Genomic DNA, 19,093 nt, shown 5'->3' with positions numbered 1-19,093 from the left:
TCCTGGGTGCTGGCAGACGTGGTACTGCATTGCTACACAGCAGCATCAACCCATTGCCTTGTGGCAGCAGACGGTACAGTATGACTGGTAGCCATCATCGTCATGTCTGAGGTGCTCCTGGCCACGTTGGCCAGGAGTGCCTGGGCAGACATGGGTGCAGGGACTAAATTTGGAGTGACTTGACCAGGTCATTCTCTTTAGTCCTGCAGTCAGTCCTATTGAACCATCTTATGGTGAGCAGGCAGGAGATATGGATTGCTAGCAGTCCTACTGTACCATCTTCTGCCAGGCAGGCAAGAGATGAGGATGGCTAGCAGTCCTACTGCACCATCTTCTGCTGAGCAGCCATGAGATGTGGATGGCTTGCAGTCCTTCTGCACCATCTGCTGCCAGCCAAAGATGTAAAAGATAGATGGAGTGGATCAAAACAAGAAATAGACCAGATTTGTTTTGTACTCATTTGCTTACCCCCCACCCCCGTCTAGGGGACTCATTCCTCTAGATCACACTGCAGTCACTCACAGAGAAGGTGCAGCGAAGTAAATCTAGCCATGTATCAATCAGAGGCCAGACCAACCTGCTTGTTCCAATAAGAACAATTACTTAGGTGCACCATTTCTTATTGGAACCCTCCGTGAAGTCCTGCCTGAAATACTCATTGATGTAAAGCCACCCCCTTTGTTGATTTTAATTCCCTGTAAGCCAACCCTATAAGCCATGTCGTCAGTCGCCCCTCCCTCCGTCAGAGCAACGGCAGACAATCGTTTCACGCCTTTTTTCTGTGCGGACGTCATACCAAGGCAAGCATGGAGGCCGCTCAGCTCACTTTGGCAATTAGGAGCACATTAAACACCACACGCATTATCCAGCAGTATATGCAGCACAGAACCTGGCAGAGCGATACCGGGCTAAGAGGCGACGTCAGCGTGGTCACGTGAGTGATCAGGACATGGACACAGATTTCTCTGAAAGCATGGGCCCTGCCAATGCATGCATCATGGTGCTAATGGGGCAGGTTCATGCTGTGGAATGCCGATTCTGGGATCGGGAAACAAGCACAGACTGGTGGGACCGCATAGTGTTGCAGGTCTGGGACAATTCCCAGTGGCTGCGAAACTTTCGCATGCGTAAGGCACTTTCATGGAACTTTGTGACTTGCTTTCCCCTGCCCTGAAGCGCATGAATACCAAGATTAGAGCAGCCCTCACAGTTGAGAAGCGAGTGGCGATAGCCCTGTGGAAGCTTGCAACGCCAGACAGCTACCGGTCAGTTGGGAATCAATTTGGAGTGGGCAAATCCACTGTGGGGGCTGCTGTGATGCAAGTAGCACACGCAATCAAAGATCTGCTGATATCAAGGGTAGTGACCCTGGGAAATGTGAAGGTCATAGTGGATGGCTTTGCTGCAATGGGATTCCCTAACTGTGGTGGGGCCATAGATGGAACCCATATCCCTATCTTGGCACCGGAGCACCAAGCCGGCGAGTACATAAACCGCAAGGGGTACTTTTCAATAGCGCTACAAGCTCTAGTGGATCACAAGGGACGTTTCACCAACATCAACGTGGGATGGCTGGAAAACGTACATGACTCTCGCATCTTCAGGAACTCTGGTCTGTTTCAAAAGCTGCAGGAAGGGACTTTATTCCCAGACCAGAAAATAACTGTTGGGGATGTTGAAATGCCTATATGTATCCTTGGGGACCCAGCCTACCCCTTAATGCCATGGCTCATGAAGCCGTACACAGGCAGCCTGGACAGTAGTCAGGAGCTGTTCAAGTGCAGGCTGAGCAAGTGCAGAATGGTGGTAGAATGTGCATTTGGACGTTTAAAGGCGCGCTGGCGCAGTTTACTGACTCGCTTAGACCTCAGCGAAACCAACATTCCAAGTGTTATTACTGCTTGCTGTGCGCTCCACAATATCTGTGAGAGTAAGGGGGAGACGTTTATGGCGGGGTGGGAGGTTGAGGCAAATCGCCTGGCTGCTGGTTACGCACAGCCAGACACCAGGGCGGTTAGAAGAGCATAGGAGGGCGTGGTACGCATCAGAGAAGCTTTGAAAACCAGTTTCATGACTGGCCAGGCTACGGTGTGAAAGTTCTGTTTGTTTCTCCTTGATGAAACCCCCCGCCCCTTGGTTCACTCTACTTCCCTGTAAGCTAACCACCCTCCTGTCCTCCCTTTAATCACCGCTTGCAGAGGCAATAAAGTCATTGTTGCTTCACATTCATGCATTCTTTATTCATTCATCACACAAATAGGGGAATGACTACCAAGGTAGCCCAGGAGGGGTGGTGGAGGAGGGAAGGAAAATGCCACACAGCACTTTAAAAGTTTACAACTTTAAAATTTATTGAATGCCAGCCTTCTGTTTTTTGGGCAATCCTCTGTGGTGGAGTGGCTGGTTGGCCGGAGGCCCCCCCCCCCACCGCGTTCTTGGGCGTCTGGGTGTGGAGGCTATGGAACTTGGGGAGGAGGGTGGTTGGTTACACAGGGGCTGTAGTGGCAGTCTGTGCTCCAGCTGCCTTTGCTGCAGCTCAACCATACACTGGAGCATACTGGTTTGATCCTCCAGCAGCCTCAGCATTGAATCCTGCCTCCTCTCATCACGCTGCTGCCACATTTGAGTTTCAGCCCTGTCTTCAGCCCGCCACTTACTCTCTTCAGCCCACCACTTACTCTATTCAGCCTGCCACCTCTCCTCCTGGTCATTTTGTGCTTTCCTGCACTCTAACATTATTTGCCTCCACGCATTCGTCTGTGCTCTGTCAGTGTGGGAGGACAGCATGAGCTCAGAGAACATTTCATCACGAGTGCGTTTTTTTTCTTTTTAATCTTCACTAGCCTCTGGGAAGGAGAAGATCCTGTGATCATTGAAACACATGCAGCTGTTGGAGAAAAAAAAGGGACAGCGGTATTTAAAAAGACACATTTTATAAAACAGTGGCTACTCTCTTTCAGGGTAAACCTTGATGTTAACGTTACATACATAGCACATATGCTTTCGTTACAAGGTCACATTTTACCTCCCCCCACCGTGTGGCTACCCCCTCAACCCTGCTGGGCTGTTTGCCTGTGGCTAACAGCGGGGAACATTTCTGTTCAGCCACAGGCAAACAGTCCAGCAGGAACGGGCACCTCTGAGTACCTCTGAGTGTCCCCTGAAGAAAAGCACCCTATTTCAACCAGGTGACCATGAATGATATCTCATTCTCCTGAGGATAACACAGAGAGATAAAGAACGGATGTTGTTTGAATGCCAGCAAACATACACTGCAATGCTTTGTTGTACAATGATTCCTGAGTACGTGTTACTGGCTTGGAGTGGTAAAGTGTCCTACCATGGAGGATGCAATAAGGCTACCCTCCCCAGAAACCTTTTGCAAAGGCTTTGGGAGTACATCCAGGAGAGCCGCGAATGCCAGGGAAAATTAATCCTTTCACATGCTTGCTTTTAAACCATGTATAGTATTTTAAAAGGTACACTCACCAGAGGTCCCTTCTCTGCCTGCCGGGTCCAGGAAGCAGCCTTGGGTGGGTTTGGGGGGTACTGGCTCCAGGTCCAGGATGAGAAACAGTTCCTGGCTGTCGGGAAAACTGGTTTCTCCGCTTGCTTGCTGTGAGCTATCTACAACCTCCTCCTCATCATCATCATAATCCCCAAAACCTGCTTCCATGTTGCCTCCATCTCCATTGAAGGAGTCAAACAACACCACTGGGGTAGTGGTGGCTGAACCCCCTAAAATGGCATGCAGCTCATCATAGAAGCGGCATGTTTGGGGCTCTGACCCGGAGCTGCCGTTTGCCTCTCTGATTTTCTGGTAGGCTTGCCTCAGCTCCTTAAGTTTCATGTGGCACTGCTTCGGGTCCCTGTTATGGTCTCTGTCCTTCATGCCCTGGGAGATTTTGACAAAGGTTTTGGCGTTTCGAAACCTGGAACGGAGTTCTGATAGCACGGATTCCTCTCCCCATACAGCAATCAGATCCCGTACCTCCTGTTCAGTCATGCTGGAGCTCTTTTGCGATTCTGGGACTCCATCATGGTCACCTCTGCTGATGAGCTCTGCATGGTCACCTGCAGCTTGCCACACTGGCCAAACAGGAAATGAGATTCAAAAGTTCACGGTTCTTTTCCTGTCTATCTGGCCAGTGCATCTGAGTTGAGAGTGCTGTCCAGAGCGGTCACAATGGAGCACTCTGGGATAGCTCCCGGAGGCCAATACCGTCGAATTGTGTCCACAGTACCCCAAATTCGACCTGGCAAGGCCGATTTAAGCGCTAATCCACTTGTCAGGGGTGGAGTAAGGAAATCGATTTTAAGAGCCCTTTAAGTTGAAATAAAGGGCTTCATCGTGTGGACGGGTGCAGGTTTACATCGATTTAACGCTGCTAAATTTGACCTAAAGTCCTAGTGTAGACCAGGGCTTAGGTGCCACAAGGACTCCCCGTTGTTTTTTCTAGCACAATCACTTTATTAAAAACTTAAATCTGAACATCTGAACTATTGTCTGTGTCTGTGCTCTTTGGGAGCAAGAATTGGGTCTTCTCTTGTTTGTACAGCACTGAGTATGCCTGATAACTCTCAAATATATATATATAAAATATAAAACATAAGGTGCTATGACCAAAAATGAACAGAGTATTAAAAATCAGAAAATACTATACCATTGATTAATATACTACAGGAAGCTTTTTTATTAGTCTCTTTTTTAATGCATCCATCGACCCTGTTTTCTTTGTTCTAATTTAATTACCCATTTAAAAATAGTTATGAGCTATCTGTGTATTTCTGTGGCAAATAATAAAAAAAAATCTCAACTATTGAGGAGGAAACTCATTTCAAGTGACCTGCTAAACTTTGGGAGAACTTCCCAGTTCCAAGCTGCCTGAAAAGAAGAGGCAACTAGCCTACAGGGGAGCTCTGCATGTCATATCAATGAATTGTGTGTGATAGGATAAACCTTTCAGACAGGGCCAAATGTCTAAAAATAAATCCACGACCTCCTAAAACATTTGCTGAAATGGTGGTGTAATATACTTGGGGAAAAAGGGGAAAAAGCCTTCTGCTCCTAGGAGAATAAAATTATACCTATAAGAAAGAAATCTTTTTTCTAAGTGTGACAAATACAGACTTCAAAAAGCCTCTAATGGTAAACACACAGGTAGTTTGAGGCAAATGAAAGCCATCCTAAACCCATTTTGGACATCATATATCAGATTAATCTCAGGTGCAATGCCATTAATGCAGAGCAAAGTTACATCTGGAATGAATTTGGCCCTGTGATAAATGAAGGGTGGGGGGAGCAGGGAGCTCCCTTTTATGGACACCCAGCTAGCCAGTTAGCTATAAAATCCCTGTTAGTAACTGTTCTCTACTTGCTTTACCTGTAAAGGGTTAAAAAGTCCACAGGTAAAGGAAGGGAGTGGGCACCTGACCAAAAGAGCCAATGGGAAGGCTAGAACTTTTTAAAATTGGGAAAAAAACTTTCCCTTTGTGTCTGTTGTTGCTCTCCGGAAAAGAGGGGAACAGGGCAGCAGTTATCTGTGAGAAGCTGAAGGTCAGGTATGAAAATCATCCGAATCATACCTAGAATTGCTTATTTGGAACACAGATGTGTAAATAGATCAGAAAATGTGTAGAAAGACGCAATTAGGTATATTCTGCTTATTTCTTATGGCTTGTGGATTCCTCTGTGCTAACCCCAGATGCTTTTGTTGCTTGTAACCTTTAAGCTGAACCCCCAGAAAACTATTTTGGGTGTTTAAATTTTGGAATTTCTCTTTTAAAAATCAAGCAATAGCCTGAGTTTTCAGATATATTTTCTTTCTTTTTGTTGTTATAAAATGTACCTTTTTAAGAACAGGATTTGTATTTTTGTGTCTTAAGAGGTTTGTGCACATGTTTTTTAGTTAGCTGGTGGCAACAGCTGATTTCTTTGTTTTCCTTTCTCAGTTCTTCCCCGGAGCAGGGGGTAGGTGAAAGGGCTTGAGGGTACCCCACAGGAAGGAATTACCAAGTGTGCCTTCCTGGGTTCCAAGGGGTTTTGCCCTTGGGTGGTGGCAGTATCTACCCATCCAAGGTCAGAGAGAAGCTGTAACCCTGGGAGTTTAATACAAGCCTGGAGTGGCCAGTATTAATTTTTAGAATCCTTGAGAGCTAACATGCTCAAACTAATATGTTTGTATTGTGTTGTGCATCAAACATAAGCTGCTTGTCTTCACTTTTGCAGCCTATCCCCACCCTACCTATCACCTTTCATTTACTATGGAGTTATCAACTCCTGCCTCCAACTGGCCAATGAGACAAGCCTCCATTGACCACTTGCTAATTATAACCAGCACGTTTGTGCTTTCACCCATGCTGCCCACTGTATTTGGAAAGAGCTCCCTATGAACATCCACAAAGCTACCTCATTATCCTCATTCAAATCCTTCCTCAAAATTCTCCTTTGGTTGATGCATACAAAAAAGTTCACAACAGTTAGGCTGCTCATGTGCTGTGACCACTGCCTATCATGCTGACTAATAATATCTCATGGTTTCCTTGTACCCCCATCTATCAGTATGTATTCATCTGTTGTCTCTTGTCTTATACTTATGGTGTAAGCTCTTTCAGGCAGGGATTGTCTTTCTGTTCTGTGTCCATACAGTGTCTAGTCCAGTGGGTCCTGGTCCATGACTAGGTATCCAAGGGGCAGTAATAATAGAATAATAATTTCCATGGTGCCAATGCCTTCAGTTCGCCAAGTAAATGAACTTCAAGGCCTGGTTACTGGTCCACCTTATACCCATTTTTATAAGGGTAAAGTGGTACCATGACTTCATTCTATATTCATCTGTAAAATTAAAGCACATATTGTCCTGCAAAGATTTTAATGTTCCTGTGGAATCTCTTCTCCATAAGTGTGATGCTAAATGTTCAGTGAGCTTATACTCAAAGTCCACCTAACTCTTTGTTTCTTTGTCTTTGTTTCTTCTATTCATCAGGCAATGCTGTTACTATAAGAGGACCACATCTAATGATATGTTTGACTGAATTTCACATTGCTATGACCTGGCTGGTCTCACTCATGTCAAAGCTCAGCTGATTTGAGCCAAGGCTGTTATCAAGGCCTTCCTCAGGGTTTTTTCCATCAGTCAGCTGTAAAACAGCTCCATGGCCCTCTCTCTACATGTTTACAAATGCACTATAGCTTGGATTTGGCCTTTGGGGGGCGGTAGGGGAACGACTCATTTTGTACTGTACATGTTCTAAAAGCTTACAGCTAAGGCCCAGGAGCGAGAAACGTGCAACTTATCTTTAGAGAAGCAGAATTACAGGTAATTTTCCCTTTACAACAAATTCCCATGCATTATCCACTGATATGGACATCCGAGTAGGATGGAAATTTAATAACAGTACTGAAATTCCACTCAGATTATTGACCCAGGCATTAAAAAATGAATGTTACACAAAATACCATATTTCTCCTGCAGAAGAACACAGCAAAAGAGTGAAACTCTCTTTGACTTTAGGCCTTGCAGAGTCAAAAACTCAAATGCACACTGGTATATAATGTTAATGTCAAATGACTTGAAATGTCCTTCACTATTAAGTAATTCCTTAGGTTTCCACCTTCTGACTCCTTAATAGTGAAAAAAGAGAAGAAAATGATAAGTAAAGACTTCAGATGACTCCATGCTTTCATTACAAGAGAGTCTACTTTAAACCTGAAGGGTGAAATCTTGTATCCATTGAAATCAATGGGGCAAGGATTTCATCGAAAATCTATCTTCCTATGTGGCACAGTAGATTACTTGAACACACAGAATGTGATGGTCAAAATTTTCAAAACTGGTTTTGATGTTTGGCTCTTAAACCCATGTTGAGGCATTTAAGTGGCCTGATTTTCAAAACTGCTGAGCACTTATAGAATCATGGAAGTGAAGGGCTGGAAGAGATCTCTAGATGCTTCCTAGTCAAGCCCTATGCTGAGGCAGGACTACGTAAATGTAGACCATCCCTGACAGGTGTTTGTCCAACGTGTTCTAAAAGACCTTCAATGATGGCGATTCCACAACCTCGCTTGGAAGTCTATTACAGTGCTTAACTATCCTTATGGTTAGAAAGTTTTTCCTAATATCTAACCTAAATCTCCTTGCTGCAGATTAAGCTGATTACATCTTGGAGATAGAGAACATCTTGGATCTTCAATGGACACGGAGAACAATTGGTCACCATTTTCTTTATAACAGCTTTTAACATATTTGAAGACTCTTATCAGGTTACCTCTGTTTCCTGCCCCTCCATTGTCTTTTTTCTCAAGACTAAACATGCCATTTTTTTAACCTTTCCTCATAGATCAGGTTTTCTAAACACTTTATCATTTTTATTGCTCTTCTCTGGACTCTTTCCAGTTTATCCATATTTTTCTTACAAGTAAGGCACCCAGAACTGTACACAATACTTCAGCTGAGGCATCACCAGTGCTGAGTAGAGCAGGACAATAACCTCCTATGTCTTACATACTCCTATTAATCTACGACAGAATATTAGTCTTTTTAGCAACTATATCATATGGACGACTCGTATTCAATTTGTGATCCACTATAACCCCTAGATCCTTTCAGTGGTATGGCTGCCTAGCCAGTTTCCCTCCATTTTGTAGTTGTGCATTTGATCTTTTTCTTCCTAAATATAGTATTTTGCACTTAGAGAGACAAGGTGGGTGAGGTAATATCTTTTATTGGACCAATTTCTGTTGGTGAGAGCACACTTTGCATCTTGAAATCTTGTCTCTCTCACCAATGAAATTGGTCCAATAAAATATATTGCCTCACCCACCTTGTCTCTTTAATATCATGGGACCAACACTGTTACAACTACACTGCATACTTTGCATTTGTCTTTATTGAATTTCATCTTACTGATTTCAGACCAATTCTCCAATTTGTCAAGGTAGTTTTCAATTCTAATCCACAGTGCTAGCAGCCCCTCCCATCTGCAAATTTTATAAGAACACTCTTTACTGCATTATCCAACTCATGAATTAAAATATTGAATGGTATTGGACCCAGGACAGACCCTGCAAAACCCCACTAGATATGTCCCCTGCATTTGACAATGGACCATTGATAACTACTCTTTTAGCATGGTGTTTCAACCAGTTTTGCACCCACTTTATAGCAATTTCATCCTCTAGACAATATTTCCCTAGTTTGCTTATGAGACTTTCATATGGGAAAAAGAAAAGGAGTACTTGTGGCACCTTAGAGACTAACCAATTTATTTGAGCATAAGCATAAGCTGTAGCTCATGAAAGCTTATGCTCAAATAAATTGGTTAGTCTCTAAGGTGTCACAAGTACTCCTTTTCTTTTTGTGAATACAGACTAACACAGCTGTTACTCTGAAACCTTTCATATGGGACTGTGTCAAAAGCACTCGAAGAAGAACTGGGCTTATTTAGTCTGCAGAAAAGAAGAGTGAGGGGGGATTTGATAGCAGCCTTCAACTACCTGAAGGAGGGTTCCAAAGAGAATGGAGCTAGGCTGTTCTCAGTGGTGGCAGATGACAGAACAAGAAGCAATGGTCTCAAGTTGCAGTGGGGGAGGTCTAGGTTGGATATTAGAAAACACTATTTCACTAGGAGGGTGGTGAAGCACTGGAATGGGTTACCTAGGGAGGTGGTGGAATCTCCATCCTTAGAGGTTTTTAAGACCTGGCTTGCCAAAGCCCTGGCTGGGATGATTTATTTGGGGTTGGTCCTGCTTTGAGCAGGGGGTTGGACTAGATGACCTCATGAGGTCTCTTCCAACCCTAATATTCTATGATTCTATGAAAGATTTTAGCTCATCCACCTTGTCCCTCTAATGGGAGAAGCAGACAGTTATGGTAAATCTAAATAAAGGAATACAGATGAGCAGAGCGCCTCTCATTAAAGTACATGAACTGGATGCATTATATCAAGGTGCTAAGTTTAACAATGCTGTCAGTTAAAGAGAGGAAGCAATTGCTATAAACTAAACACACTAAACTACAATTAAAGTATATCATTGCAAATATATAACTAACCACTGTGAAAACAGCCTTATGCCAACATGCCTACACATATCTAATTAAAATACTGCCTTAATTAAGTACTTATAATTTATCTGTTTTCTGCCCTTGAGGAGGGAGGATATTAACAGCTTTGGAGGAAGACTGCTTTGCCAAAGCTGCAACCATATGGCAGCAAACAGAGAATAGGGCCAGCCCAACAAGTCTTCCTATGTACAAAGAAAGTTTGATGTCTTTTAAGCCAAATTCTAGCAGAATTTACAAGCAGAAGCACACTGGAGGAGGGGAAGATTTCATGTTTGAGTATTGGTATCCCATCATTTAGCATGTGCAGAACAGACGGGAGAAGGAGAGGAAGACTGACTCCTAACATCTGGGAAGCATGGGTCTGAAAAGCTCACCTACAGGCTACAGTATTATAGAAGTAGCATGAGCTCTTCTTGCTCTCATTCAGCTTCTTTGGCCATTGTCCCACCCTCACTCCATCACTTCCTAATGGGAGAACCTAGTGCTGCTGTCTCCACTTTACACTCCCACTTCTTGTGCTCAAGAATGTGTTTGGTCCCTGCAGAGTGAAAAGGTGGCTTGTTGCAATCTTTCCCCACCTGCAGCACACCCATTTGACTAGGAGCAATCCAGACTTTTAAAAAAGAATAGTGTGCGCTATTCTAAACACCTGCAGCCTGACTCTGGCAGGTACAAAAGATAGTGGGGAAATGTGGCTATGGATATGCCTTTTTGCAGTAAGGAGCACCACCTAGCACATTAGCCAGCCAAGCAGTTTACTGCTCAAGGGGATGCTGTGTCTATTAAGCTGCCTCTTGTATGGGTACACGGAATGGGAGAGAGAGGCTTCCTGCATCATTTCACACCCTCTTTCAGTACATCTAGGCAGGAGCAATCACAACAACACTTATAACTATTAAACTGCAAATGAACCATCACCTGTATCCCAACTATCCATACAAAAAGAAGAAGAGAGATTTTGGACTCATCGTGGATAGTTCTCTGAAAACATCTGCTCAATGTGCAGTTGTAGTCAAAAAAAGCAAATAGAATGTCAGGAAGCATTAGGAAAGGGATAAATATTAAGACAGAAAATATCATAATGCCACTAGGTAAATCCATGGTACACCCAGACCTTTAATATTGCATGCAGTTCTGGTTGCTCCACCTAAAAAAAAAAGATATAATAGAATTGGGGTGAAAAATAGAGAATGGCAACAAAAATGATTACTGGTATGGAACAGCTTCCATATGAGGAAAGATTAAAAAAGGCTGGGATTGGTCAGTTTAGAAAAGAGACGACTAACGGGGGATATGATAGAGGTCTATAAAGTCATGAATGGTGTGGAGAAAGTGAATAGTTATTCACCTAACGTTCTTTACCCCTTTCACCTAACACAAGAACCAGGAGTCACCCAGTGAAATTAATAGGCAACAGGTTAAAACAAACAGAAGGAAGTACTTCCTCACACAACATACAGTCAACCTGTGGAACTCAGTGCCAGGGTATGTTCTGAAGGCCAAACCCATAATTGAGTTAAAAAAAGTAGATAAGTTCATGGAGGATAGGTCCATCAATGGTTATTAGCCAAAATGGTCAGGGACACAACCCCATGCTCTGTGTGTCCTCATATCTCAGATTGCCAGAAGCTGGGATTGGATGGCAGGGGATTGATCACTTTATAAATTGCCCTGTTCTGTTCCTGCCCTCTGAAGCATCTGGGACCAGATGCTGTTGGAAGACAGGATACTAGGTTATATGGACCACTGGTCTGACCCACTATGGCTATTCTTATGTTCTTCAAACTTGCTTTGATGTGGAACCATCCAGGATTTGCCTAACTCATCACTCATTTAAATACTAGATCCCTGAAGCATTCTGATTTCTAGTATGATGTACTTCCTATTCCTTGTGTTCAAGAGCCATTTCTCCCCAAAGTGTTAGTCTCTTAGTTATTCCCTTTCAAGTAACTTTCAGAAATAAACAAACTCTGAGCCCCATATCTCTGCATTGCTGCTGGGCAACCATGAATCTCTCATTAATCTGGAAACACTACTCTGCACTCCTTGAAAGAAAAAATTATGTAGAAAAATTTGCTTATAATCAGGCAAAAGAAAATGTGAATTTGAACTTTATTACTAATTATTATTATTATTTTACAGGGAAGTGCAGATGGTTGATATTTCAGCTTATTTGCTTTTCTAAAGACTTGCAGGATGTATATTACTTATCAAATTTAAGTATCTTGTCTGCCAAAAAAACAGACAGCTATTTAGTTGATTAAACTCCACCTCTCGATTGGCTGCAGTTAACTCACGTTATCATAATAATCATCATAGCGCAGATTTATATTTAGCCATTCTATTATTAATGCAAGTCATATTTCATACACAAAAAATATAATTCAATGAAAGTGAGATACTATGCAATATCAAAACCCTTTCATACTTGTTAAACAAGTGTACGTGTGTGTAAATTTCATTTAACTGCTGTTTGTCTCTACTAACATATATTGAAATTACGATAGCATAGTAACAAATGAAGACAAATAAAAATGAAGTGTGCCATTTCATATTACATTTCAGAGTGTGTATTATTTGAATGTTTATTGATTGTTAAATTAAAACTGATGTTTCCTGAAAATTATACTAAATAATCTAACCAGTTTCAAACAAATGAACGTAACATTGTCAGAAATCTTTCTGACTTCTACAGTGAACTCTAAATAATAATTCACCATTTTCAGTCTGCATCTCTGAAACTCTCTTACAAAGGCATTTAAATAAAACTACAGATTTGCTATATCTATGAAATTTAGAAAATTATTTTAAAATATGAGTTTATATAAAACAATTGTCACTTAATATTACATTAATTTTCCTATATAAATATAGGCTTGAGCCTCATGACTGGTTGAGCTGAGTGCACTGCAGGACCTGGGAGAGGGAGAGGAAAGACATGATGGCTTTCTTCTACCTTTGTGCATGACTTGAACTTGGGTTTCCTACAACATTCTAGGTGAGTGCCCTAACTATGAAGCTGTAGAGTCATATTCCCACACTCTATCCATTGATCTAAAGCTTATAAGGAAAGCAGCAGCAGCAACACCACCTCTTCCTCCAGCTGTTTTGTGAATGCTTTGCTTTGCTCTTGTCAAAATACCTGAAAATCTAAATTATTTTTTGGGGTCAAAACGAAACATTTCATTTTGACATTACTGAAAAAAATTTGACTTTTTTGGTTTGGCTCAAACATCTGGCAAACTCGACATGAATTTGTGAAAAGTTTCAGTCAACCTGAAACTGCACTGTTTGATGAATAAACTATTTGTCTGAAAATTTTCATTCATCTCTGATTATTTATTATTTGTATTACTGTAGTTCCTAGTAGCCTCAGCCACAGACCAGGACCTTGTTGTGATTGGAGCTGCACAAAACAGCAAAGAGACAGGCCAAAATAGAAGATATTCCTAGCATTCAAATCAAATCTCATTCAGATATAATAGTTTTAAAAGATTTAATCATATCATATCAAATAAATATATATATATATATATATATATATAATAAAAAGAGATCTTGGAAATGTTAGAGTATGTAGTAACAATTGTTTAACATCAATGAGATCTTGATGTTTCTTTATATGCTTTTTGGATATACAGGATGACTCTGTGATGAGTTCTCCCTGCTAAACTAGTTTTTTCCCCTTTACTCCTTTCTAGATGGCTCTCCCTGCATGCATTCTTTGAAGCGTGACAGTAAAAGCCAGCTGTTTGATTTTAGAGGCGTTTCTGTCTTGCACACTGGAATTTCTTGAAAAAAGGTGCCATTATTACAGCCCTCTAAGATGCAGGTAAATCAAACAATGTTCTTTCTGTGTATGTGTTTTAAAAAGCATAACCTTATCTAGCTGAAGTCTTTTTAAAATTTAGTGTGTAAGGAAAGGTGAATTCAAACTGGAGCACATGCAAGGAAAGGCTTCTAGGATGGTCCGAGGAATGGAAAAATCTACGTTATGAGAGGAGATTCAAAGAGCTTGACTTGGGTAGCCTAACCAAAAGAAGGGTGAGGGGAGAAATGATTGCTCTTTATAAACACATCAGAGGGATAAATACCAGGGAGGGAGAGGAGTTATTTAAGTGCCAATATTGACACAAGAACAAATGGATATAAACTGGCCATCAACAAATTTAAGCTTGAAATTAGACAAAGATTTCTAAGTGTCAGAGGAGTAAAGTTCTGGAACAGCCTTCCAGGGGGAGCAGTGGGGGCAAAAAACCTCACTGGTTTCAAGACTGAGTGTGATAAATTTATGGAGGTGATGGTATGATGAGACTACCTATGACATGTAGCTGATCTGTGATTGCTATCAGCCGGTGATGAGACATTAGATGGAGAAAGCTCTGAGTTACTACAGAGAATTCTTATAAAGTGAAAATTGTAATGGTGATGCTGTTTGTAGCAAGCTCTGAAAGAGACTAGCACTTCTTTAAAGGTAGCTTTGTTTGCATTAAAGATGGTTAGATTAGAAAAATGTGGTCTTACTTTGTTCATTTGTATACTTCTGATTCTTCACTGATGGTGGAATTATATAATGGAGCTCAGCTGAACTTACACAGATAAAGAAAAAGTGGTACAGGAAAAGCTGAGTTGTCAGCCAGCTGCAAACTGAAAGGAAGGAAGCTGAGACCCACAGAGGCTCTTTTGGAACAGAAGAGTGAAGAACATAATAGATTTCCTGTCAGTTGAAAGGGCTGGAGAACCAAATGTCACATGTGAGTGTCAGGAAAAAGAGTATGGAACATAGTGGCCACTGATAAGGCAGAAAGCACATGTGCTTGATGGCTAGAATTATTGGGAGGATTTCCTGACACAATTTAAAAAAATCACAGGGAAAATGAATCTCTGATCACAAGAAGTGATGGGAGCCTATCTGCACATAACTAAGCTATGTAACCCGATGTGCATTTTAGCATTTCTTTTGTTGTTCCCTTTCCCCTATCCCCCCATTTTTCTTGTGTTTCTTCATATCGAGGCTCTGATTTTGATTGAGATCTCTGAGTGCTACTATAGTCCAAAATAATAACAATCATTGTCATTCTGGCTGGAGAAGCCTTACCATAGCTTAAGAAACACTGTCTAGAGATCCTCTACCCATAATAGCTTATCCTCTACCATAGCTTAAGAAACACTGTCTAGAGGTCCTCTACCCATAATTCTACTTCGGACACTACAAATTCTAGAAAGTCAGCACAACATGCCTTTTCAGTCTCTTAATTTCACCTTCCTGGTTTTTCCACCATACTGATCATTCTCTTCCAGAAACAAATCTGCATGTGGGGTGTACTTTTTTGTAACCATATTTGCATTCAAGTATGTTATTTCCCCAGATTTTTCCCAGATTTTCTTTTTATTGACTAGCAATTACTTCTGCCTAATTAATAAGCTGCATAATCTCATCTAGTATAGACATCAGTATTGCTCCATGAAATAGCTTGCTATTAGAATACTCTGTTTTATTTTACCTAAATGATCAAATGCACAATCCCTGCCCAATACAGGCACGTATTACTCCATGGAAGAACTAGCAGGGATTTTCCAGTAGTAGTGTGGCACCAAGCTCTTTCCCCATGAAACGCTTTCTTCCACCAGCACTGGGAGTTGAAATGATAAATAATTTCTAAAATCTGATCTCTCAGCTCAGTAACATAGATTTATACTGACATGTCAACATGGTAGCTATGACTTAGACACCTCAGGTTTGTCTATACTAGGGAAAGTTTGAAAAATTTCCCACTATTTCTAACACCAGTCTCTGACTGCCAGCACAAGCTGTCAGCACCATTTTCAGCAGTGTCGAAGATTTGCTCCAAGCAGGGTTAGATAACATGGTGCTTAAAACAGTGTCACCAGCTGGTAGGCTGTCTACACTAGGGATCCCAACACTGGCAACAAAAACTCATCTGAATGAGTTAAAATTTTTCCCTATTGAAGACAATACCTTTTCCCTATCGAAGACAAGAACTTTTTCTCTGCTAAGGTTTCAAAACAACATTAATGATTCCAATATGCCATTTATAGTGATGATTCTGGAATAGCTGGCATACTACATCTGTGAAAGTGAATGAAACAAATTCTGTCCACTGGTATGAAAATAAATATAAGATGATTTCAACATATTGGGTTACTTAGTAGAATTCTATCACCAATTTTGCTATGTGTCCTAAAAGCCACCGTATTAAATAATATTTAGAAAAGAAAAGAAAGATTTTCTTTCTTACCTGCAGTATCATCATTCATCTCCTCTAGCCCGGTGTTAATTCCAGCATCTATGGAACTCATTATTTTATCAATCTGTAAGAGAGAAAGCAGGAAAATATCATAAACTCATCTATTGTATTTTATTTCAATTTTTCAAGTACCGAAACTAGGGCATTATTATTGTTATAAAAACAATAATAGAATCTAGAAGATCGCAAAGAAAAATGTAAAGGGCAACTTCTTCACAGCTGAATTTTAATTTTTCCTTTTTCTTTTCCTATTCACAAGCTCCTATTCACATATAACTGTATCAGTATACTTTCAACTATTTTGTCATACTTTAGATGTATGTAATATAAATAATGAAAAAGTTAAGATACATAAATGGTGACAATTTAGCATAACAAACAGAAGGTTAAGGGGTGAATTGATCACAGTTTATAAGAACAAAAATTTGATAATAGACTCCTCAGTGTAGCAGACAAAGGTATAACAAGATCCAATTCAGACTGAAAATAAGACACAAATTTTGAGCTGTGAGAATAATTAACCATTTGGATTGACTTTCCAAGATGGATTCTACATCACTAGCAATTTTAAAATCAAGGTTTGATGTTTTTCTAAAAAATATGCTCTAGTTTATTAAGGAATTAATTCATGGAAGTTCTATGAACTGTATTATACAGGAGGACAGACTAGATGAAGACAATAGCCCCTTTTGCCTTTATATCTATGAAATGGGAACATAATTTATAGGTGAAGCACTGAGTTGTTTGATGATGTTTGTAAGCCATTAGTGGACTATATAAACAGCAATGCTAATTGTTCATCCAGAGCACTCATTATAGGCTATTGGCTCCTCAGCTGTCACCTCTCTTGCATGGAGACCTGCTTCTCCTTTCCATTTCACTGGGGTTTTCCAGACTGTACGGTTCCTTGCCTACACTGTGATATTCTCAGCAAGCCAGAATGCCTAAAGAGGCCAGCATCTGTGCTTTGCTTTCTCTCTGAAGGCTTATGAACAGCGTAATTGACAGTGGTTATACGTCACCACATGGCCCTGTATAAATAAGCACATTTATTCTTAAGGTAAAAAGCATTACACAGAAAACATAAAAACAAAAAAATCCCTGGCCCACAATGATATATAAACTTAATACAGTAAGATCTCCCAAAGATATTGCAGGAAGTTGACATATTTGCCACACTAATGGATAGAGATATTGGTTTGGATTATTAAGCACCACCTCGCCTGTTCATTTAAAATTGTAGGGTAATTTTCTGAATCCTCTATTTATTTATTTGTTTGTTTGTTTTTCCAAGCCTACTGATGGAAAATATAATTGTGCCTACTGTGGCGTGATATGGGTTGTGAGGCCATATTGCATTCCTTGCAAGATGCCTTTGCACATTTGTTAATTTGTAGGTTTTTACTAGTTTCATAGATTCCAAGGCCAGAGGGACCACTGTGATCCTGTAGTCTGACCTCCTGCATAACACAAGCCATCCACAGAATTTCTCCAAAATAATTCCAAAAGCATGTCATTTAGAAAAAAAAACCCAATCTTGATTTAAAAATTGCCAGTGGTGAGAATCCACTATAAGCCTTGGTTAATTGTTCCACTGATTAATTACTCTCACTGTTAAAAAAATGAATTATTTCCAGTCTCAGTTTGTCTAGCTTCAGATTCCAGCCACTGGATTGTTTTCTCTGCTAGACTGAAAAGCCCATTGTTAAATATGTGTTCACTATGTTGGTACTTATAGACTGTAAAAATCTTTTCTTTGTTAAGCTAAATAGATTCAGCTCTGTGACTCTATCACTATAAGGTATGTTCTTTAGTTCTTTAATCATTCTCATGACACTTCACTGAACCCTCTCCAATTTATCAACATCCTTCTTGAATTGTGGGCACCAGAACTGGACATAGTATTCCAGTGGCAGTCACACCAGTGCTGAACACAGCAGTAAAATAACCTCTCCACTACTATGTGAAATTTCCCTATTTATGCATCCAATTATTGTATTAGCTCTTTGGGCCACAGCGTTGCACTGGGAGCTCATTTTCAGTTGATTATCCACCACAACCTGAAAATCTTTTTCAGAGACACTGTCTGCCAGGATAGAGTCCCCCATCCTGTAAATACGGCCTAAATTCTTTGTTCCTACCCGTATACATTCAGCAGTATTAAAGCACACCTTGTTTGCTTGCGCCCAATTTACCAAGCAATCCAGATCACTATGTATAAGTGACCTGTCTGTCGTCTGTATAATTTACGACTCCCCAATTTTTATGTCATCTGAAAATCTTATCAGTGATGATTTTATATTTTCTTTCAGATCATTGATAAAAATGTTAAAGGGCATAGAGCCACGACGCAGTCTCCACTAGAAACACGCCCGCTCAATGACATTTTGAGATCTATCAGTTAGCCAGCTTTTAATCCATTTAATGTGTTCCATTTTAATTTTAAATTGTTGTAGTTTTTAAAACAAAATGTCATGCAATACCAAGTCAAACCCCTTACAGAAGTATATTACATCAACATTATTACCTGTATCAACCACATTTGTAATCTCATAAAAAAGAGACATCAAGTTAGTTTGACAGGATCTATTTTTAATAAACCTGTGTTGATTTTGATTAACTATATACCCTCCTTGAATTCTTCATTAATTTAATCCTATATTCTTCCCTCTGCCCCCTTCCAAGGAAGACCATAAAAGAAAAAAGTGGGTCCAAGGGTTGGCACAGTACAATAAGTGAGAAAGCATGATGACAATAAGT

General features: G+C 40.7%; 1 protein-coding gene across 10 annotated transcripts in view; it reads right to left on the bottom strand.

The window, feature by feature from the left end:
* ANKS1B (ankyrin repeat and sterile alpha motif domain containing 1B) overlaps positions 1 to 19,093 on the bottom strand; it is a 747,009-nt gene that overhangs the window by 347,345 nt on the left and 380,571 nt on the right. For all 10 annotated transcript variants that reach the window (XM_073327424.2, XM_073327427.2, XM_073327426.2 and 7 more), the window contains one exon: positions 16,325 to 16,397. In XM_073327424.2, the coding sequence (XP_073183525.1) occupies positions 16,325 to 16,397 (73 nt within the window). The remainder of the gene's footprint in view (positions 1 to 16,324; positions 16,398 to 19,093) is intronic.

This window comes from Lepidochelys kempii, chromosome 1 (genome assembly GCF_965140285.1).
Source record: "Lepidochelys kempii isolate rLepKem1 chromosome 1, rLepKem1.hap1, whole genome shotgun sequence".
Taxonomy (NCBI): domain Eukaryota; kingdom Metazoa; phylum Chordata; order Testudines; family Cheloniidae; genus Lepidochelys; species Lepidochelys kempii.
This window is presented reverse-complemented; position numbering and strand designations above follow the sequence as displayed.